Source organism: Ammospiza nelsoni, chromosome 31 (assembly GCF_027579445.1).
Source record: "Ammospiza nelsoni isolate bAmmNel1 chromosome 31, bAmmNel1.pri, whole genome shotgun sequence".
Lineage (NCBI taxonomy): Eukaryota > Metazoa > Chordata > Aves > Passeriformes > Passerellidae > Ammospiza > Ammospiza nelsoni.
The window spans coordinates 1,653,202-1,673,797 of record NC_080663.1 but is presented as its reverse complement, the minus strand read 5'-3'; the positions used below and the strand labels follow the sequence as shown (position 1 = coordinate 1,673,797).

The 20,596-nt window shown below is 52.2% G+C and overlaps 1 protein-coding gene, 1 long non-coding RNA gene and 1 pseudogene across 3 annotated transcripts; 2 read left to right on the top strand and 1 right to left on the bottom strand.

The window, feature by feature from the left end:
• The window catches only part of LOC132085558 (zinc finger protein 850-like), an 82,205-nt pseudogene that overhangs the window by 38,373 nt on the left and 23,236 nt on the right, over positions 1-20,596 (top strand).
• On the bottom strand, positions 732-8,488 carry LOC132085587 (zinc finger protein 239-like). The gene is made up of 2 exons (XM_059491056.1): positions 8,409-8,488; positions 732-2,809 (listed from the first exon to the last, which is right to left on the bottom strand). Exon 2 carries the CDS (start codon positions 2,780-2,782, stop codon positions 1,619-1,621), a length of 1,164 nt encoding a protein of 387 aa, XP_059347039.1. The 5' UTR covers positions 2,783-2,809; positions 8,409-8,488; the 3' UTR covers positions 732-1,618.
• On the top strand, positions 11,543-14,234 carry LOC132085620 (uncharacterized). 2 transcript variants are annotated; one of them, XR_009420244.1, is made up of 3 exons: positions 11,543-11,642; positions 12,474-12,658; positions 13,853-14,234. It is a non-coding gene; the product is annotated as an uncharacterized LOC132085620 (long non-coding RNA). The 2 variants fall into 2 exon arrangements; XR_009420245.1 differs by lacking the exon at positions 11,543-11,642 and adding an exon at positions 11,891-12,021.

Genomic DNA, 20,596 nt, shown 5'->3' with positions numbered 1-20,596 from the left:
CCAGCACAGCTGGAGCTGCTCAGCCTGGGGTCCCCAAAGGCCTCAGCAAGACCCAAGTCCCTCCCAGGAACCCTCAACTCCCTCAAACCCTGCATCCCCCACATCCTCTGCAAGTTCCCTCCATGGCACCAGCCATGGCCATGTCCCCACATGTCACTGCCCATGTCCCACCATGTCCTCACCCATGGCTCTCTCCCTGTTTCCATCCCTGTCATTGTCCCCCACATCTCCATCCATGCCCATGTCCCCCATGTCCCCCACAAATGGCCCCATCCCTGTTAATATCCATGCGTCCCCAAGTCTCTCTCCATGTGTCCATGTGTCCTACCATGACCACATCCAAGTCTTAGTTCAATGTCTGTTTTTACCTCAATATTGGATATTTTAAAGGGATAAATAGAAATTAAAACAAAATCAAGGCCAAAAGAAAAGGATTTCCTTGTCCATACCAGCTGAGGATCCACTGCTTAGGTGGAAGGGAAGAACCTTTTTTGGTGGGGTTTCTACCCCACTGTCTCCAAAATCTTGGTCTTTTCCCCAGTTTTTCACCATTTGGCTACAGAAGACACCCTTGGGAAATAGGAAATCAAAACTGTGGAATCCCTGAAGTTGGAAAAGACCTTGTCCTGGTTCAGGGCAAATTTGGGAGAGAACCCACAAAGGGGTTCCTTTAAGACAGCAGATTCAATCGGCCCTTCCCCCAACTGGTTCAGGAAAAATAAAATACCTCCTTGGAGAAAAGCGGAAAAAACTGTTTATTAAACAATAAAACCTAAATAATATGAAACAATAAAACCTCTTGCCGCTCTAAAAGAGACACAAACTCACAAAGTCCCTCCATGGTCTGTAGGCTCAGCTCACTCAGTCTCTTATCAATCCCTCCGATGCTGGAAATGTCACAGGCCAGGCCCAGCCCGGTGGGCCACAGGTGTGAGCTGCCCGTGCTCTTCTGGTGTTCAGGCCAGAGCAGGTTTAAACAGGTCCAAAGAAAGGGGAAAAACCCCACAGTCCAGAGAACTTGTTTGGTTCAGCTAGCTAAAACTAACTAAAAGGAAAGGAGAGCTCTGTCCCACTGCCTGTCCATTCGCAGACAACACAGTGCAGGAGCAGGAATGTGGAGGAGTGAGTGCGGTTTCTGAAAACAAACTCCGTGCTTCTTCTCTCCCCCTTCACTCTCAGGACAAGTCTTGAAGGTGCAAAACTTATTATTCAGCATAAACAGAACAGACTGGGGATACAAGCACCAAACAGTAACCCAGAATATACCTCCAAGACCATTCAATACTCCTTGATGTCACAGGAAGATAGAATTGAATGCAAAAGATTTTATGGGGTTGAAAGTCGACAAATCTGCTCTCCCCATGGAATTCCCATTATAGGTCTGCATCCTGATGGATGTTCCTGCTGCTGGGCTTATCTAGGTACCCTCAGGGAACCAGGAAGATGTGGAGCCCCCCAGCCAGATGCCTTCCAACTTGGATCATCAGGACCACAGATCACCAGGGCTCTGCCCAACAGGGGTCACTGGGGATCATCCAACGTGGATCCTCTCATGGGGGATGGAGCTGGAGCAGCACACAAAGCTCTTCCCACACTCAGGGCACTCACAGGGCTTCCCTTAGTGGCGCCTCCGTTGATGTTTGGTCAAAATTGAGCTCGATGAGAATCTCATCCCACACTCCCCACACTTGTACGGCCTCTCCCCTGTGTGGATGCGCCGGTGCAGGGTGAGGTGGGAGTTTAGCTTGAAGCCTTTCCCGCAGTCGGGGCAGCGGAAGGGCCTCTCCTCCCTGTGACTCCGCTCATGTATGAGGAGATCGGAGCTCCTGTGAAACCTCTTCCCACACTGGGGACACTTGTAGGGCTTCTCCCCAGAGTGAACACGCTGGTGGTGTTTTCTCAGGTCAGTGTGCCACCCATAGCTCTTCCCACATTCCAAGCAGGTGTAGGGCCGTTCCCCCGTGTGGATCACCTGGTGCCGAATCAGGGCCGAGCTTCCTCTGAAGCTCCTCCCACATTCCCCACACTTGTAGGGCTTTTCCCCAGAGTGGATCTTCTGGTGTTCCGTCAGCTTGCATTTCATGCTGAAGCTTTTCCCACACACCCCACACTCATGGGGCTTTTCCCCAGTGTGGATCCTCTCATGTCTCCTCAGGCCAGAGCTCTGGCTGAAGCTCTTCCCACATTCCACACACTCATAGGGCTTTCCTCCTGTGTGGATCCTGTGGTGTTGCATCAGGTGGCCCTTCTGGCTGAAGCTCATCCCACATTCCCCACACTCGTAAGGCCGGTCCCCGCTGTGGATCATCTGGTGTTGCATCAGGCTCCCCCTCTGCCTGAAGCTCATCCCACATTCCCCACATTCAAAGGGCTTTTCCCCAGTGTGGATCCTCTGGTGTTGCATCAGGATGGAGCTCTGGCTGAAGCTCTTCCCACACTCCTCACACTCAAAGGGCCTCTCCCCAGTGTGGATCCTCTGGTGCCTCGTCAGGCTGGAGCTCCAGCTGAAACGCTTCCCACATTCCTCACACTCATAGGGCTGTTCCCCAGTGTGGATCACCTGGTGCTGGATCAGGTCTAAGCTCCGACTAAAACCCTTCCCACATTCCAAGCACTTGTGGGGCTTCTCTCTGCCATGGGGGTTCTCCACCAGCTCTGAGCTCTGGCTGGATCTCTGGCTGCCTTCCCGGCTCAGGGGGGCTCTTTCCTCCCCACAGCTCCCCGGGCTGGGTTTGCTGCCCCTCCTCGTGCGGAATCTCCAGGGCTTTTCCTCCTGCTCCATTCACACACGTCTTAGGAATGAAAAATCCTGGTTTGGGGAAATGAACAAAATGAGAGTGCCTTGGACTGGGAGCTCCTCCTTGCCCAAGTTCATCTCATTAAGTCATTGGGCATCTTGTGTCTCTAAGAACCTCCAAAACACCAAGATTCAGCACAAAAGTCCTCCAAACATCAACACACAGATAAAAAACTTCCCAAACATCAAGATTCAACAAAAGCACCTTCCAAATATAAAGATTCAGCCCCCACAAAAAAACAAAGCACCAACAATTAGCCCAATAAAGCTCAGAAACACCAAGATTCACCCCCGGGAAAACCGTGGATCCCAATTCCCGGTCACGTGCTGCATGGTAGGGGGGGAATGCTACTGGGGCTGGCAGGGAAGTTGCAGATACAGGGAGAAGTGGAACCTTGTGGTGCCTCCTGTTTCTGCTCCTCCTCCACATCCAGTGTCCTTGCTATTTCTCCCACTCCTCTTCCTCCTTCTCCTGCACAATCCAACCTTCTCCTCCCTCATGCATCGTTTGACCCTTTTGTTCCTCAACCCTGCTTCTCCTTCCCTTCTCCTCCTGCCCCAGGCCCAGCACCCACTGCTGGCTCCCTCTTTCCCCCAAACCCACAGCATCCCACGGCAGGGGCAGGGATGGAGCTGGGGCAGGTCGGGCTGGGGCAGCGCTGGGCTCTCGGCCGCTCCCGCCCGCACTCGGTCCCCACTGCAGCCGCTCCCGCCGGGATAGCGTGGGGGGGCCTGGCCTTGGCGCTGCCCCACTCCCACCTCCCCAAATTCCCCTCGCATTTGGACAACAGGGCATGGATGGTGTTGGTGTGCTGCAAAGGGATTGGATGAAGGGGAGTGTGCAGCAATATGGTTAAGGCAAGAAGCTGCAGGAGGAATCTATGTGGGAAGGAAAAGGATGATGGAAAAGCAAAAGAAGAGAAAAATACTGAGGATTGGGATGTTTATCAAGGGTCTTAGCCTCAAAACTTTTCAGCTGATCCAGATCTTTTGTATCCCCGGTTTCCAGGCCAGGAAAACAAGGAGGTCAGGGTTTCAGGGGGTTTCTCTGTGAGGGGCAGTGGCAGCACTGGGCGCAGAGCTGCGGCACCGGGAGCACGGGCTGGGGGCCTGTGGGGAGCTGCGGGGCCGGGCCGGGACTGTGGGGCAGCCGGGGCTCAGCGCCGGGCGCTGCCAGACCCCACCAGCCCCAGGCAGGGCCGGCAGCGGCCCCCGGCCCCCAGGAGGCTGCGGGACGCCCCGGCCGCTGCCCGGCCCCGTGGAGCTGCCGGCCCTGCCCGCCGGGGGCGCCTTCGGACACTGCGGCAGGACAGGGAGCAGCTCTGGGCTACGGGCTGGGGAGGGCACCCTGAGCACAGGGAGGAGGAGCAAGGAACACATGGGAAATGTGGAATGTACCTTTTAGCAAGGAGATGATCTTTTAAGGCTTTTATTAGGGTTACTGGAGATACAAATGATTTTGCAGAAAGCTCAGCAGCTGTCAGAGGATGAGCACCCACAGGCACTGAGGGCGGCTGCAGGAGGGGCACAAGAAGGCCCTGCAGCACTTGGGCACAAAGGCACAGCAGGTGAGTGCAAGAAGGGAGCAGCAAAAGGCCAAGCTGAAGGCAAAGGCCAGGGCACAGTTCCTACAGCCCCTGAGGGATCAACCCCAGGGCCCAAGGGGGCCCCAGCACCCAGGGCACGGCTCGGCCACAAGCACCTGGCAGAGGCATTGCCCTCCTCGGCAGGGGAGAGCCCACCCAAACAGCCCCTGGCAAGGAACCAGGGCTCCAGCTGCAGGGCACAAGGACACTGCAAGCACAGACAGCAGCACCCTCAGGACCAGCAAGTCCACCCCTTGATGGACATGGATTGGCAGGGCTGTCACAGCTCCCATCACACCAGGGACCCTCCACACTGGAGCCCTTGAGAACATTCAGGGTGGGTCTGCATTGAGAGGAGGCATTTTCTGATGGACACAGGGGCCTCTCAATCCACTCTGAATCTTAGACCGAAGGGGGGAAAATGCTAAAAATGTGTTTGATTAGTGAGGAGATAAATGGGAAATATGTATGGTTCTATTCAATCACTGTTAGTAGATCTAGGAGATGAGTTTGTAATGCATGAATTTTTATTTGCTCCTAATTGTTATCATGATTTACTGGGAAGGGATTTAATCGATAAACTTGTAACACAAATTAATATTATAAAAAGGGATACAGAGGCCGGTCCTGTTGTACCTCTGTGTCAAACGTCTGGCCAGGCCTATGCTGAAGTAAACCCAGAAGTGTTGGGAGCCCCAGGGAAAGAGGGAAAATTAGATATGGAGCCTCACCAAAGTACTCTGAAGTAACCAGGACAAGTGGTGTCTAACAGCAACACCCTGTTCCAGGGAAGGGAAGGAAGAGGAATCAGACACAGCACAGGTCACCGCCCCATGCTCTGCTCAACCTGCGTGGCTGTGGGTGCTTGTGAGAGCCTGGCACTGAAATGCCCTGAGCAGGAAGGCTTCAATATCTTCTGCTGACACCATGGCACCTTACAGGGGGGCAAAAGCAATTCTCCCTGCTTCAGCAACCATTGGAGCAGATATCAAGGCACATTCTCCCACAGCAAGCTGGGCTGGCACACAGCCTGCCCTGGCACTTTGCTGCTGCCAACACCCAGCCAGGAAATCGGCTCCTGCCTAAGGAGTGCCAAGCAGCACCACTGGTGGCCAAGGGGCCCATGCCAAGTGTCCCTGAGGCCAGAAACAGCCGCCAGCACAGCTCAACACGGGGGGACCCCTCAGCCTGGCCTCAAGGGCTCTGAAGCCCCGGAGATTTGCACTTCCCGCCCGCAGCAGGAGGATGGGAGGCCGCCCCTGAGCCTGCCCTGAAGGCAACGCAGCAGCAGCCAGGGCTCCACAGCGGGCCAAGCCCCTGCGCCTGCCCACAGATCCTCGCCGGGAATCCTCTGCAATCCTGGCCACCCTCCTCTGCCATCTCCAGCCCCTGGGGCCAAGCCTTGCTGCCACTGCTGCAGCTTCAGCGCTGGCTGGGCCTGCACTGCCACAGCTGCTGGGGAACACCACGGCACAATTCCACTCTGGGGCTCACTGACACCCACACTCTGGGCTGCCTGCCATTGCACTGCTGGAAAATGTGCCAATTTTGTTCCTTTTAAATCTTATTTCTCTGCTCAGGCTTGGTTTGTCTTTGCCTTTGGGAAAGGAATTCTAAAGGTTTTATATAAGGGGTGTTACACCACTCAATGGAGATGAGTTCAACATCCCAACAGACTGGGAATAGCCCAAAAGATACCCACAGAGATAACGATCAGCAACAAAACATCAATGTTGCCCAGCAGAAAACAGCTACCAACAGCTACCCCAGACACTGCCCAGGCAGAGCTGGAGACACCTGGGCTGGAAAAGGCTGAGAAGCAAATCCAGGAGTGTGGAGACCGAATTCACATCAGAGGGGAAGACATCCGGGTCCAACAGGAAACCAAATACTAAAAACTTACACAACTCGGAAGCAATGAACATTAAAGCAGTGGATTTAGACTGGTTCAGACTACATAACGTTTAGGAAAAATCCAGTAAAACTCACATGGCATGGAATGATTTTCTCTGCATATCCGGGCTATTTGTGAAAGAAATTATTTCAGTTGCACATCCTGGCCAGAATCAAGTAATGCCTTGACTCTCTAACACTAAAGAGATTCTTGGATAGTTTTTGTTTTCCCTGCAGTTTCAATGACAAAATTACAACATGAGAAAAATTTTTCATAATATTCCCACTCTATATTGTCAGGTAGGTTTGGGACAAAACTGTGAGAATCAAGTTTTGGTCTGTGTTTTTCCATGTTCGCCTTTATGTTGCATTTTGCAAAATTCAAGAGCTTTACTGTAATACTTTTAACTCATAAATAGTTACATAATTTTTTTTACAAAAAGCAGATTCTGGGGGGGCCACATGTGACTCACCAGATGGCTGCCCTGGAAGTGAAGCTTCATTCCAGGCAGCCTGCAGAGGAGCTTTAGAAATGCAAATGAACACTGCTGGGAAAAGTGTGGACAATGCACCTGGGTCTCTTGCCCGGGGCAGGAATTGGGCTGATTCCCTCTGCCCCTCACCCCAAGCTCTGCCTGCTGGCACTGATGGAATTTGCACAGCTCAAGGCAGAGCCCAGGAGGATATCTGACCCTGCAACAGAAACGGGTGAAGCTGCAAAGGGAAACAGCAAATGGAGAATGTTGGGAAAACTTCACTATAAACAAATGGGGGGAATCAGCCCTCTGCCCACTCCAACATGCGCTATCACTGTCTGTGTTATATATGGCATAGTAGAGGACTGGGGATTTTTTGCTACCAAAAATTCAGGGAAATCAGTTGGGAATCCAATTAGCTGATGATTTCAATAGAGAAAAGCACCTAATTGATGCAGCCCTGGCTGGAGAGCAGCCAAAAATGGGGAAAACATAAAAGGCCAGCAGAACAAAATCTGTAACACCCTGGGAACCCCAACCAATTTGTATCAGGAGTCACAGAACCCATTTCTCATTTCAATGGCATCATTAGATTACAAGCTGCCCTCGGAATAACCAACCAGACAGCTCCAGCTCCTGACCTTCCTGCCGAGCAATCCACTGAAATGAGGAACACAACTTCACCATGGGATGGGATCAGATCATCTGGTAGCATAAAAAAAGAGGAGTTTGTGGAAAATTAAATGACTCAAGCTGCTGTTGGAAAATAGAAGACAAAGGAAACGTGGTGAAAAACAAAACAACAACGGAAACAAAAAAGCCGCTCATGTATTGGTCCAAACGTGAAAAGGATGGGAAGGGGACACGGTTTTGTGGCTCCCTGGCAGACCATGGGTTAAACGAATGCTGTTTCTCCTCGGATGTGCTACAGCAACTCTCATCTTTTTACTATGCTCCACACCTTGAGAGTGCAGCTCATTCAGCAGGTGAGAGAGGGGCCAGGGATTTGTAGATAAGGAAGTAACGGGCGAAAGCACCAGCTTCAATAAATGTTACTAATTAACATGGACTGCTGCTCACAGAAAGTCCCGCTAAATTTCTGAACTTCCAGAAGAGTAAAGATTTAACAGAGCCGTGAATATCGGCTGTTATACAAAAGTGGGGGGGCACATTAACGAGGACATGCAGTTGGCGGATCGGGAAGTCTGAACCTTCCAAGTACCTCAGCCAGGGGGCAAAGGGAGAGGGAGATGAGGCCGGGAAAGTGAGGATAAAAAGGAGGCTGCGAACTACAACAATGGCAGAGAGTGCACGGCAAATGCGCCACGGCCTCTCCCTCTGCTCAGCAATAAAGTCACTTTTACAGGACTCCTCTGTCTCCTCTGCGCACAGAAACCTCCGGCCACGGCAATTTCACCGCACAGCCCCGGGGCAGCCCCCTCTGTCCCAGCCACAGCAACCGAGCCAGCGCTGCTCCGGCAGCGGCTCCTGCCGAGGCAGCGGCCGCAAGGAGACCGCGGGCAGCCGCTCCCGCAGCGCTCTCACGCCAGCGGCAACACGCGCCGGACACGGCACAACGAACCCGCCCGAGCCCCCTGCCGCCCCCGAGGCCCGCAGCCAGCCCCGAGGCCCCGCACAACCCAGCGCGGCTCCCACCTGCGCTGCGGCCGCCTCCGAGCTCCGCCGCCGCCTCACCGCGCTCCGGCCGCTGCCGCCGCTCAAGGGCCCGCACAAACGCTCCGATAATGGCGCCGCTGCCCAGCCACGGCCGCCCTCAGCCCGCCACCGGGGCCCTGCTCCGCCCCGCTCCCACCAATCAGCGCGCCACAACCACGACTGACGGCACCATCGCCCAATCGCAGCCAGGGGCGGGCTCTGCACACGGCACAGCCCCGCCCCGCGCTCTCAGGGCCCCCCGGGCTGCGTGAGGGCAGAGCCGGAGCTGAGGAACAGCCCTGGAAGGGGCCCGGGCCCGAGGGGATTGAGCTGAAAACACAAACAAACTTCTCCGCACCTCCCGCCACTGCGGCTCCGGTGGCTCCGGCTAAGCGGGAAGCCCTGGAGCCTCACTTCTCCTGCCCCTAATTAGAAGCATCATTGCATCGCTTTGATTTCCCCCAAAAAGGAAAAACCGCCTCAAACCCCTGTGGATGAGTGGGGGAAGGGAGACTCAGAGCAGGATAATGAGAAGTGTGCTAAATAGGTATGACCCGTGCTGACAAAATTGAAACAGTAATTGATATTGATACAGTAATTAATATTTGGAAATAATAAAACAGTTAAAAGGTGTAATGCCAAGAAAGAAAGGGGAGGAGGGGTTCCATTCCCCCCCCCCCCCCTTTCCTGCAGATGTTCAAGGCAGGAAAAGGCAAGAGATAACAGTTACTAAAAATTAACAGAAAGAAAGGAAAATCTGGTGGGGTCCCAGGAAAATGCCTGCTATAAGAGATTTATTGCTTTGATGCTAAAATGTAGTAATATATTAATTTTGGCTTACATTATACTGGCTTGGTGTGCATGTGTAACCCAAGGGTGAATGAAAGGACATCGAGGAAGAGGAGAGGCCTTCATCAGTGACGACCCCCAAAGACGGGTGTGACCACCAAACCGAGTGGTGGAGCATGCGCGGTAAAGGTGGTGATGAGGGCGGAGGTGGAAGTGTGATGATTCGAAAATGGGAGGAGATGGCATTGACACATGGCACAAAAGGGGGAATTTTCGCTTGGCAAGCTGCATGTGAGGTGGCAGAGATCCAAGGGCCCTGCACTCCGTACCCCTCGCTGTTTGGTTTTTTTTGCTTATGTGCTATTATTGGAACCAAATTATCCCTTATTTTAACCAAATTACATTGTCAATATTTCAAGTGTATCCGATTTTATATATTCTAAGCTATTCAATGAAAATTGCTGCTACCTTTAATAGTGTTTGGTTTTTTTGATGATGGGATAATTGGGCAAATATAACACCACTCTTCTCCCTCTCTCGAGCCTGCTCCAGCTGTGGCTGGCAGCTCCAAGCAGGGCCCTGCACCCAGGCCCTTTGCAATAAACCCCAAGTTCCATGACCTGGCTTCAGAGATCTCTCATCTCTCTCCATCCCGACCATCCTACCCCTGTTGTCCTACAAAAATACCCCAAAAAAACCCAAAATTCCAGCCAGAGATCACAAAATTACCCCAAAATACCCCAAAAAAATCCCCAAACTTCGGTCAGGGACCATGAAATTACCACAAAATGGCAAAAATCTGGTGAGGAACCCCAAAATGACCCGAAAATACCCCAAAATGCAGTCAGGTATGCCAAAATATCCCAAAATCAGGGTAGGCACCCCAAAATCTGGTCTGAAGGCCAAACTTACCCCAAAAACACCTGAAAATACCCCAAAATCCCATCAGAGACTCCTAAATTACCCCAAATCTTCCCAGAATCCAGCCAGGGACGCCAAAATTACCTGCAAATACCCCAAAAGCCAGCCAGGGATCACAAAATTCCCCAAATTCCACCAAATCCCGTCAGGTTCCCCAAAATAACCCCAAACCAACCCAAATCCAGTCAGGGACCCATAAAGTCCACTCGGGGATCTCCAAAATTCCCTCAGGATGCCCCAAATTCAGTTGGAAACTCGCAAATCCTCCCAAACCCACTCAGAATGCCCCCAAATGCCCTCACAATCCTCCTAACTACTCTCAGTACATCCAGGTCTCCAGCAGGGCCCCCCAGTCCTCCTCAGGACCCTTAAAAAGATCCTCAGAATCCCCCCAGATTTCCTCATGATGTCCCCATATCCCCTCAAGACTCCCCCAGATCTCCTCAGAGCCCCACAAACCCCCTCAGGATACCTAATTCTCCCTGAGGACCCTCCACATCCTCTCACCATGTCCCAAACCCCCTCACAACCCCTCAGCCCCCTCACATCCCCTCACAATCCCTCCAAACCGTCTCAGGACCCGCCATATACCCTCAGGATCCCCAGTTGTCCCTCTCACCCCCCAAAATCCCCTCACAACCCCTCCAATCCCCTCAGAAGCCCCCAAATCTCCTCACGACCCCCAGTTCTCCCTCTCGATCGCCCCAAACGCCCTCAGAACACCCCACATGCCCTCAGGACCCCCAGTTCTCCCTCAGTCTCTCCCGATCCTTTCATAACCCCTCCAAACCCCCCCTCATCGCCCCTCCCCCTCTCCCCGCTCCCGGTGCTGACCGCGGTCGCTGTCGCCCATCCCGCGCTGCCGGGGGGGGTCCCGGGGCTCCCTCGGCGCACCCAAATTCCCGCCCCGCCCCCTCCCCCGCCCGCGGCCTCAGCCCCGCTCCGCCGGCGCTGGGCCCCACGGGGACCACAATGCCCACAATGCACCGCGGATTCGCCGGAAGCAGCTGCCGACGCCGAAGCAACGGGAACTTCCGCCAGTACTTCTGGCCAGCGCGGCTTCTGATTGGTCCGCGCCGCCTTTGGGGCTTCTCGGTAGACGTTTCGCGAGAGAAGCAGCGCGGCCCTGTTTGTTGAGGGTAACTCTGTGGGCTCCTCAGAGCGCTCCACGTTCCCTCGTAAATCCAACCGGGAACGGCGGAATGAATCCGCCTAGAAATGGTGGGATGGAACCTAAATCCCCTGGGGATGGAGCCTAAATCCCCTTCTACTGAGCCTAAATCCCCTGGGATTCAACCAAAACGGCCAAATCCAGGCGCTTTCCATGGATAGGGGCGGTACTGGAAAGGGCGGGCGGTGACGTCACCTCGCCCAACCCCTTTTCCGGCCCCTCCTGAGGCGGCTCCGCCTTTTCCCGGCGCCGACCCCGGGGCCTGTTCTGGGCCGGGACCGGAGCTGGTGCCGGGGCTCCTTCGCCAGCGGAGCGTCCCCAGGGTGTCCCCAGTGAGCATGGAGCCCCAAGAGGTGCGACGGTGGGGGAGGGGGCAGTGGGGAATGGGGAGCACACGCGAGCGACAGTGCGGGGTAGTAGAGGGGTCGGGGGGTTGACAGAGGGACAGAGGGGACAGCAGAGCCCTCCAGGGAGGGGACAAAGGGGAGCCCGGGAGGGCACAGTGGTCATCGCAGGAGGCCGTAAGTGCCACTAGGTCCCTGACACCTCCCCTGTCCCCTCCCCACCTGTCCCCGGCCCTGCTGCAGCCAGAGGTCACCGTGGTGGCCATCCTGGGTGAGCTGCTGGACACCCTGCCCAGCCTGCACGAGATGACTCTGCTCGTGTCCCCATTGCACCTGTACTGGGACCTGATGGACTTCACCAATGTGCTGCGCGACAGCCTGTGCACTGGTGAGACCTGGAGGCACCGCAATGTCACCTACAATGATGATGACCCTTTCACCTCTGATGGTGATGACCCTCCCGACTCCCTGAGCCAGGCCCTGGCCGCCTACAAGAGCACCCCATGGACCAGCAGGTTCAATGTGCAAATGGTGGCCTGGGAGTGGCAGCGGTCAGCGGCTGCACTCAAGGACAGCTGGGCCCAGCTGGCCAGGATGGCCACCAAGCTCCCCAATGCCTGCAGGGATTTGGCCCCCAAGGCAGCCGACATGGTGGCCACCGCCACTGCCCGGGCCAGGGAGCTGCAGGCCAAGACTGCCCATTATTGGACAGCTCAGGAAAACATGGTGGAGCTGGGTCAGGCCCTGGGTGGGGAGGAGGGGGCCGAGGTGGTGGCCAGGCCACCCCAGGAAGCTCTAAGTGCCACCAGGTCCCTGACACCTCCCCTGTCCCCTCCCCAGCTGTCCCCCGCCCTGCTGCAGCCGCAGGTCACTATGGTGGCCATCCTGGGTGAGCTGCTGGCCACCCTGCCCTGTCGGGACGAGGAGATGCTGCTGCTCGTGTCCCCGTTGCGCCTGTAGTGGGACCTGGAGGAATTCACCAATGAGCTCTGGACCACCCTGTACTGTATTGATGACACCTGGAGGTACCAGAATGTCACTGTGAATGATGATGACCCTGTCACCTCCCTGAGCCAAGCCCTGGCTGCCTGCAAGAGCATGCCATGGATCTCCCAGAACCGTGTGACAATGATGGGCAGCAAGTGGCAGGGGTTGGTGACTGCATTTGTGGACAGCTGGACCGAGCTGGCCAGGAAGGCCTCTGAGCTCCGCAACACCGGGAGGGAGGTGGCTGCTGAGGCGTCTACTACCCGGGCCAGGGAGCTGCAGGACGTGGCTGCCCATGATGGGACAGCTCAGAAAAACATGGTGGAGCTGGGTCAGGCCCTGGGCGGGGAGGAGGGGGCCGAGGTGGTGGCCGGGCATGGAGCCCAGGTGAGGAGAGAGGCCATGGTGGCTGCCAGCCAGGCAACAGCCACCATGGCCAGGGCCAGCAACAGGTGACCATCCTCGGCCACCCGCAGGGACACTGCAGGGACATGGGGACACTGGACAGGTGGCACCAGGGACACGGCAGTGCCACCAGCCCAGTGCCACCTGTCCAGTGTCCCCCAGCCCAGTTCAATCCCTGTGTCCCTGTGCCACTGCTACCAGTCCTGTCCCAGTGTCCCCAGTTCCATCCCAGTGCCACCAATTCCACCCCAGTGCCACCAGCCCAGTGCCACCAATTCCACCCCAGTGCCACCAGTTCTATCCCACTGTCACCACCCCAGTGTCCCTAAGGCTGTCCCAGTGCCACCACCCCTGTGTCATCATTCCAGTGCCACCAACCCGGTGTCCCCTGTTGCATTCCAGTGTCAGCAACCCAATGCCCCAGTTCTGTCCCACTGTCACCAGTATTTTGGGGCGTTTGGGGGGTCCCAGGTGGAGTTTGGGGGCTCCCGGGGGAGTTTGGGGAAATCCCAGATAAAGTTTGGAGGGTCCTGGGGGGGTTGGGGGGATCCTGGAAGGTTTGGAGGTCCCAGGTGAGGTTTTGGGGGTCCCAGGTGAGGTTTCCAGGGAATTGGGTAATCCCAGTTGAGAATTCCCAAAGATTTGGGGTTTCCCAGCTGAGAACATGGGCCGGGGGTTCAGGGGGGCTGAGGGGCTCAGGCCTGGGAGCATTTTGGGAGCTTCAATCAATGGGGAGGGCCTGGGGGGTGCCGAGGGGGAGGCGTGGTGAGTGTGTGGGGGGCTCTCATGGATTTGATGCCTCAGGTTTTGGCTTTTCTGTTTTTCAGATTCTGTGCTGCTTTACTCTGTGGGTCTGGGCTTCATATTAAGGGATGCTGAGCTCTGTTCACAGAGCAGGGAGACAAAACAATTCCTGCTCTAGCTGGGTACCCAAGGACAAATAATCCAAACCTCAGGCCCAAGAGCATAAACAACAGGCACTGAAGAGAGAAAAACAAGAAGGATGGGACTTCATCATCTAAAGACATAATTGGACAATTAACTCCAATATGCAAATGGAGCAGAACTTATAAAAGTGACAGACCTCGTGACCGGCCGTCCATTTTGTGGCCATTTTGGTGCATCTTGGGCGTAGCCCTGGCTGGGCTCTTGTTCTGCCCAAGGTGTATCCACGGAGGCCTTTTAACAAATGCCTGCTTTATTGTGTAACCGTGTCTGGCCTCTGTTCTAGGTCAGCCTTGTGAAGGCCTCAGTTTGTGGCGAGCACGAAGGGAGCCGAGGCACCTGGGCAGGGCTGGAGCAGAGGCAGAGGAAGGTGCAGCTGCTGCCGCCAGCCCGCGGCACTGGCGGGGCCCAGGTGCGGGGCAGAGGGTGCGGGAGGCCGAGAAGCTCGGGAGGAGCGAGAGAGGCGTGAGCGGCTGCAGGGGCGCTGTGTTTATCGGGTGAGCGCGGTGGGAAGGGGCGTTTTGTGCTCGGGGGCGCAGCGGGTGCGGGGCTCGCTGTGCCCCGGGCCGGGGAGGGCGGGCGCTGTGAGCAGCGGGGTTGGATTGCGGGGCTGGGCTTGGCCTGGGGCCGGCAGTGCTGGCGCAGGGATCGTTCCCGCAGCGCCGCTCCGGAGCGCCGCGATCGGAATCTCGCTCTTTCTCTCTCTCGTTGGTTCTTTAAATTTCTGCTCAGAGCTGTTAAAATTCCGTGTGTATATTCTGCTGCGAGTGCTGTAGTGATAATATCCCGAGAGACAGTCCCCTGAGATTAGCACTGACAAACTGGGGATCCCTTACCGGGGGGAGCCTTGTTTTTCAAATGCAAACTTATTGGACTCAGAAAAGATCTGGTCACGGTATAGAGGCGCTAGAGGACAATCAGACGAGGCCCCAGTTTGGTAGTTGGGATAAGAGATTAATATCAAGTTTGATTTCCCGTAGACGTGAGGATAAATCCTCAGGGTGCTCAGGTGAGCTGGAGTATGCGAGGCTCTTTATGGTGCCAGCATGTCAGCGGAGCCCAGCAGCAAAGCAAAAGGAAGAGCAAACCTTAGTCTGAAAGGGAAAAGGGGAGAAAAGGGAAAAAAGAGCCAATATTGGCAAAGAAAAGTAAAACAAGGGAGGAAGAAGGTTCAGATCGAGTCTCTCCCGCCCTGAGGGTGGGGTCGGTCGGGTCCGGGCCAAGGCGCGCCCCCGCCGCCGCCACCGCCCCCCCGCCGCTGCCGCCGCCACCGCCGACACGATCGGGGAGCGGGGGAGGCGCAGCTCAGACCGGGCCCAGCGGGGAAGGAGGAGAAAGGCGAGCGCGGCCAGGCAGGGATGGCGCCGGTCCCGGGCCAGGAGGAGGAGCCGGGGGCGGAGCCTTGTGCCGGGAGGGCGGAGAGGGAACCTCCCATGGGGGCGGGGTCTCTCCGCTCCCAGCCCTGTCAGTTTCCATGGCAACCCTGAACGCCGGGGAGCGGCTTCGGGGGATGATGTCACCGGCGCGGGCGGACGCGCAGCCCGGGTTAAAAGACGCAGCAAATCCCGCGTGGGGCTCCCTAGGATCGGGGGTCGGCAAAATAGATTATATGGTACAACAGGGTCAGCCGAACCAGAGAGCTCCTGCTCCAGCAGCTACCGGGGAAGGTGAAATTGATGAACTCATTGCAGCCTTGAGCAAACGAAGGAGGGCAAAGATCGTGAGAAAAGCCGTCAAAGAGTGTAGCCCCATAGTGAAACGTACAAGCTAAAAAATGAGAAAAGAACCGGTTTTACAATCCCCACTACGACCAGCAGTTGGCAACCAGGGACCAATACACGTTAAGATTCCATCTTCCCTTGTGAAAAACACGGTTCAATTTCCTGTTAAAATTTAAAACTTTAATAAAGGACAGTAGGAGACAGAGACAGTAAAACAAAAATTACGGCTCAGTGCATCTTGGTACTAAGCCAAGAGCACCCCTGCTAGTTTGGGAAACACCCTTTTTATACCATTTCTATTACATCAGCCTGTTGCATATTCATAGACTCTTATGCATATCCACCATCTAGTTTACATATTTCAGGAACTGTTTAGCATGGGTCATCCTCAGCTCCGCCTTTTTAGAGCATGTGTGTTTCTTGGCTGTGGTTTTGGTTCCCTCTCTTGATCACTTCCACTCTGGGCCTTGGTCCACACTTTCTTCAGACGGCAGATGCTGATAGTTGGCACATCAATAGCAGGGTGCTCATGACATGTTCACTGGATGTTATCCCGACCGAACAGACAGTTCACTCCTGACTAGATCAGGTACCACTACTGCCATGTCTAAGTTTTTATTAACAGCAGAAATAAGAGCATAGTTATTTTAACATTGTACATATAAGATTCCTCTTAATATAACAATATAATAAGCATCTATAATAATCTTTCCTCTTCCCTTTTTACAAATAATTTGGCTTGAGCAGTATTTCTTTTTTTCTATCCTCCATTATTTGCTTTTTTTTTCATAAATAATTTTTGCTTCTTCCAAGTGGTCTTTCTTATTATTTTGTATGCACATAATCTTTTGTGCAGTCCCAGATGTAGTCAGTTTTGGGTCCATAGCATTGTCACTTAATCATTGAAACTGAAAATCAGGGACAAAGACTCTCTAACTAGTTAAAGTTAGAAAGTGGTATGTTTATTATGCTGGTGGGTGGCCTGGAAGGGGTCATTCTTGAAATGCGTGACTGCACCACACAAGGATTTTTGCCTTCTGTTTATTTCCCAAAATAATACATATGCATAACCCCAGCACCTCCCATCCCCGCTTTGTATTAAAATGAGGTTATTAGTCCTTCACGTGTGCGCAATTCTTCTCTTGAATTGGGTCAGTGGTCCCAAATTGGGTCAGTGGTCCCAGGGATGAAGTCAGGAAGGTCTTGGTCAGGTCTCTGTGACCCTCTGGCACAATCCAAGGCCCCCTGCTTCATGATGGATTGACACAGAGTCCAGGTGCTGGGCATTGTTCTGCTGGTTTCAATATGTTCCTATGTTGGTTCACTTGCTCCTCTTCCTTCTACAAATGAGCTCATAATGTAACAATTAGCTTCAACTTAAGCATCTAATAATCATTAACCAGTTGTTGGTGTATCTGACTTCAATATGAATTGGTTCTAACCCTCAGCTAAAATCTTAAATTTTTTAAATCATAATTCAACCCCTACTCCTTCTTCAAGGTTGGTAAATTCTTTCACTAACATATAGGTTCTTCTTTATTGAGCCAACTTATGTGGTAAGTGTTTCTTAAAACCGTACCATATGTTCTCAATATTGAAGTTAAAGCTGTTACTTGCTGCAACAGTCTCTAATTCTAAATAAGTACTGTAATAGACAAAATCAAACTTATACTAACCAAGAGAAGTAAAACAATAATTGGATGAATGAAGGTACTGAGCAAGTCAGCTGCCATTGGAGACTGCTCACAAAGCACATCCCACTAATGATGGGATGGGCTTTTTTCCAATCTTTTAAATACTTTCCGTGTAGTCTCTGTGTCATGGTGTATTGTAATCAAAGTTCTTTTCCTTTTATCTTTAACTTTTTAAAGAATTTTCTTGAATTCATAATGTTTCAACAATTTGGTAACCAAAGTTAAGTTCATCCCTATGGGCACAGGCAATATTTCTTGGACAGTGATCAAATTTGCCTTTCTATGTTGGTATGATACGACAGGTGCCTGATAGGAAAAAGCACATCCTTTGATTTTGACAAAGTTACAAATGCACAAGTTAAATTGAGTTTCCTTCACTGTGATCTCATCTACTATTATAGTGGGGCATGCTGCTCTGAGGCAGATACAACTTTGTCTTGTATACACAGGCAAGGTTGTCTGGTTAATGGGATGCATTTCAAAGTGATGATGCCGAATTTTGCCCCAAAAGGCAAAGAATAACTGCTTAAGACACTCAGCCTAAGTCAGATAAGCAGGAGGTATTTTATTGCGACGCGTCGGAGAAATCACAAAACGGATTTCTGAGTTTCCCGTAACAAAAGCAGGCTTTTATACAGTTTTGATTACATCAGATCATATACATAATCATATCTTTGCATGAATATTCATATGGGGCGTGGTGTAGGCGGAGCGTGGGCGGGGACACCTCTTTTGAGGATCATCTTGGTGGTCATTCCGGTTGCCTTCATCATGGGCTGGAGTCTCCTGATGAGTCTTCCTCTTTACACTTTTGAACTTCTTTCCTAATTTGGTCAATTCCCGGTGTACTTGGCTTGGTCTCTATGGCTTGGCAAAGTTCTTAGGGTCAGTTTGACATTGTTGGCTCTGAACATGCTTAGCCCATCAGTTCCCCTATTCCTATCTCTCTTTTCTGTCATTGTGTTCCATGCTTTAGCTGATTTATTGCTTTATGTGTTTCCTAATGCTATGCTTTCTTCAAATGCCTCACATTCTATGTTTTAACTCATTATTTCTTGAAGGCTATCTGTTTTGGGGCTTCATTCCCCCCTTTTTCTTATAACTTACGAATTCTTTCGTCAAATTTTAATCTTATAGGGCGTTGACATGCTCGTACCATAGCCCAAGTTTTAAACTCTTTAGCCATTCATCGATTCTTAGCTCTTCTTCTTTCTTTAACTAGTGGACTCCTTCTCGAATGTCCCTAATCTTGCTGTGAATCAAAACAGAATGATCAGAGAGACTCATGCAACATATTCCCATGCAACACATTTTTCAAACTCCTCACAATCATGGCCTGGCGCTAAAGCGAAAGTCTATAGCTGCTCTATTCTGTAATACGGCATGATTAACACTTTGTACACCTGTAATTAATAAGCCTAAAACCTCTGTCGTTTTATTTGGCCCATCTTTGGCCCAACATCCCAATTGTTTAGCTCACTAGCAATAATACAACTGCAGCAATGAAATGCATCTCGTGTAGCTTTCACTTATTTTCTCCCTTCTTTCTTTTGAGTTTTGCTGTTCCCCACTTTCCTACCTTCAGTCTCTGAAGGTTCTCGATGCACTGATCCAATGCTTGGTCAGGATCCCCCTCAAAGGGCCCTACCACAGATGTTTGGGTCAGTGGGACTTGTTGTCTACACCGGGCAGCTACAATGTGAGAATTTCTCCTTTTTTCTAGTCCCTTTAGTTCGTGATTCAAACGCCACCTCACAAAAGCAGTAATTATTTGTTCTGCACTCTCATACAAATTAAGTCCCTCTCTTCCTGGCAAACCTGTAAATTTACTTAACGCTCTAATCCAGCTATGTTCTCTTGCCCATTGGCCACGACACCTCCAACACCAAATTTGCCACACAAGTGCCTGATCATACCAGTAAGTATACCCGCAGCCAGCACACTTTAGAGCAGCACAGCAAAACATATTACTACAAGCACAACAGGCTGTGTTATTCAGTGGTTTGGATTCATCAAATTGCGTGGTAAGAACCCAGTTTATCCAATCCTGTGGTGGGTTTGTTAGGGCTCTGGCAGCTGGTTCGCTATATTGCGCGAGACGCTGGAGGTCTTGCTGTACATTAAAGAAAAGCTTTCTCAGCAGTCGTCGTCCTTCATCTCCTGCTGTTATTCTATTCCACCACCCGACATCCCAGATACGTAAGGCTTCACCCATTTAGCAGGTATCCAGAGAGTCCCTCGAGAACTCAATGATCAGAGTTGTAAAGGTTTGAGGTGGAGTCAGAATTATAATGTCTGCTCCTCTTGTTTGTTCTCCGGAGCTTTCTTGACCCGTGAAAGTGGATCCACGTGGGTCGCTCCTTGATCCGAACCGCAGTGAAGGTAGTCAGCAGCACTTGGAAAGGTTCCTCCCACTTCTCTTGTAGGGGTTCTCCTAAAAGATTCTTAACATACACCCAATCACCGGGATTAAACGGATGCAATTTGCAATCAGGTTGTTTAGGTTGGTGCTCTATCATCACAGTAGCATTTTTATCGAACCGTTTCCCCACCGTAATTACATAATCGTAAATGTGTTGATTACCGATTTGGTCTATGGTGTCCCCATTTACAACTTGCATAGCATAAGGTCTACCATACAAAATTTCAAATGGGCTTAACCTTTCTTTTGATCTTGGTTTGACTCTCAGCCTCAGCAGAGCAATGGGCAAAGCTTGATACCACTGCAAATTAGTTTCCTGGCATATTTTGGCAATTTGCTGTTTGATAAGATGATTCATCTTTTCCACTTGCCCACTGGCCTGTGGACGGTAAGGCGTGTGTAATTGCCACTTGATTTATAATGCTTTACTTATTGCTCTCACTACTTTTGCACAGAAATGTGTACCCCTATCCGAAGAAATGCTCTTCGGTACCCCAAACCGTGGAATAATTTCATTCAACAGTACTTTAGTTACCTCTCTTTCCTTATTTGTCCTACAAGGGAATGCTTCAGGCCACCCAGAAAATGTATCAGTTAACACCAACAAATACTGAAACCCCCCTTTTCTTGGGAGTTCAGAAAAATCAATTTGCCATACTTCACCTGGGAATTTACCTCGATTTATGGCTCCTTGGTGTACCTTGGTTCCCGTATTCGGGTTGTTTTTCAGACACCGCTTGCACTGGGATGTAACGTGTTTTACAGTAGTAAATAATTTTGGTCCTGCTA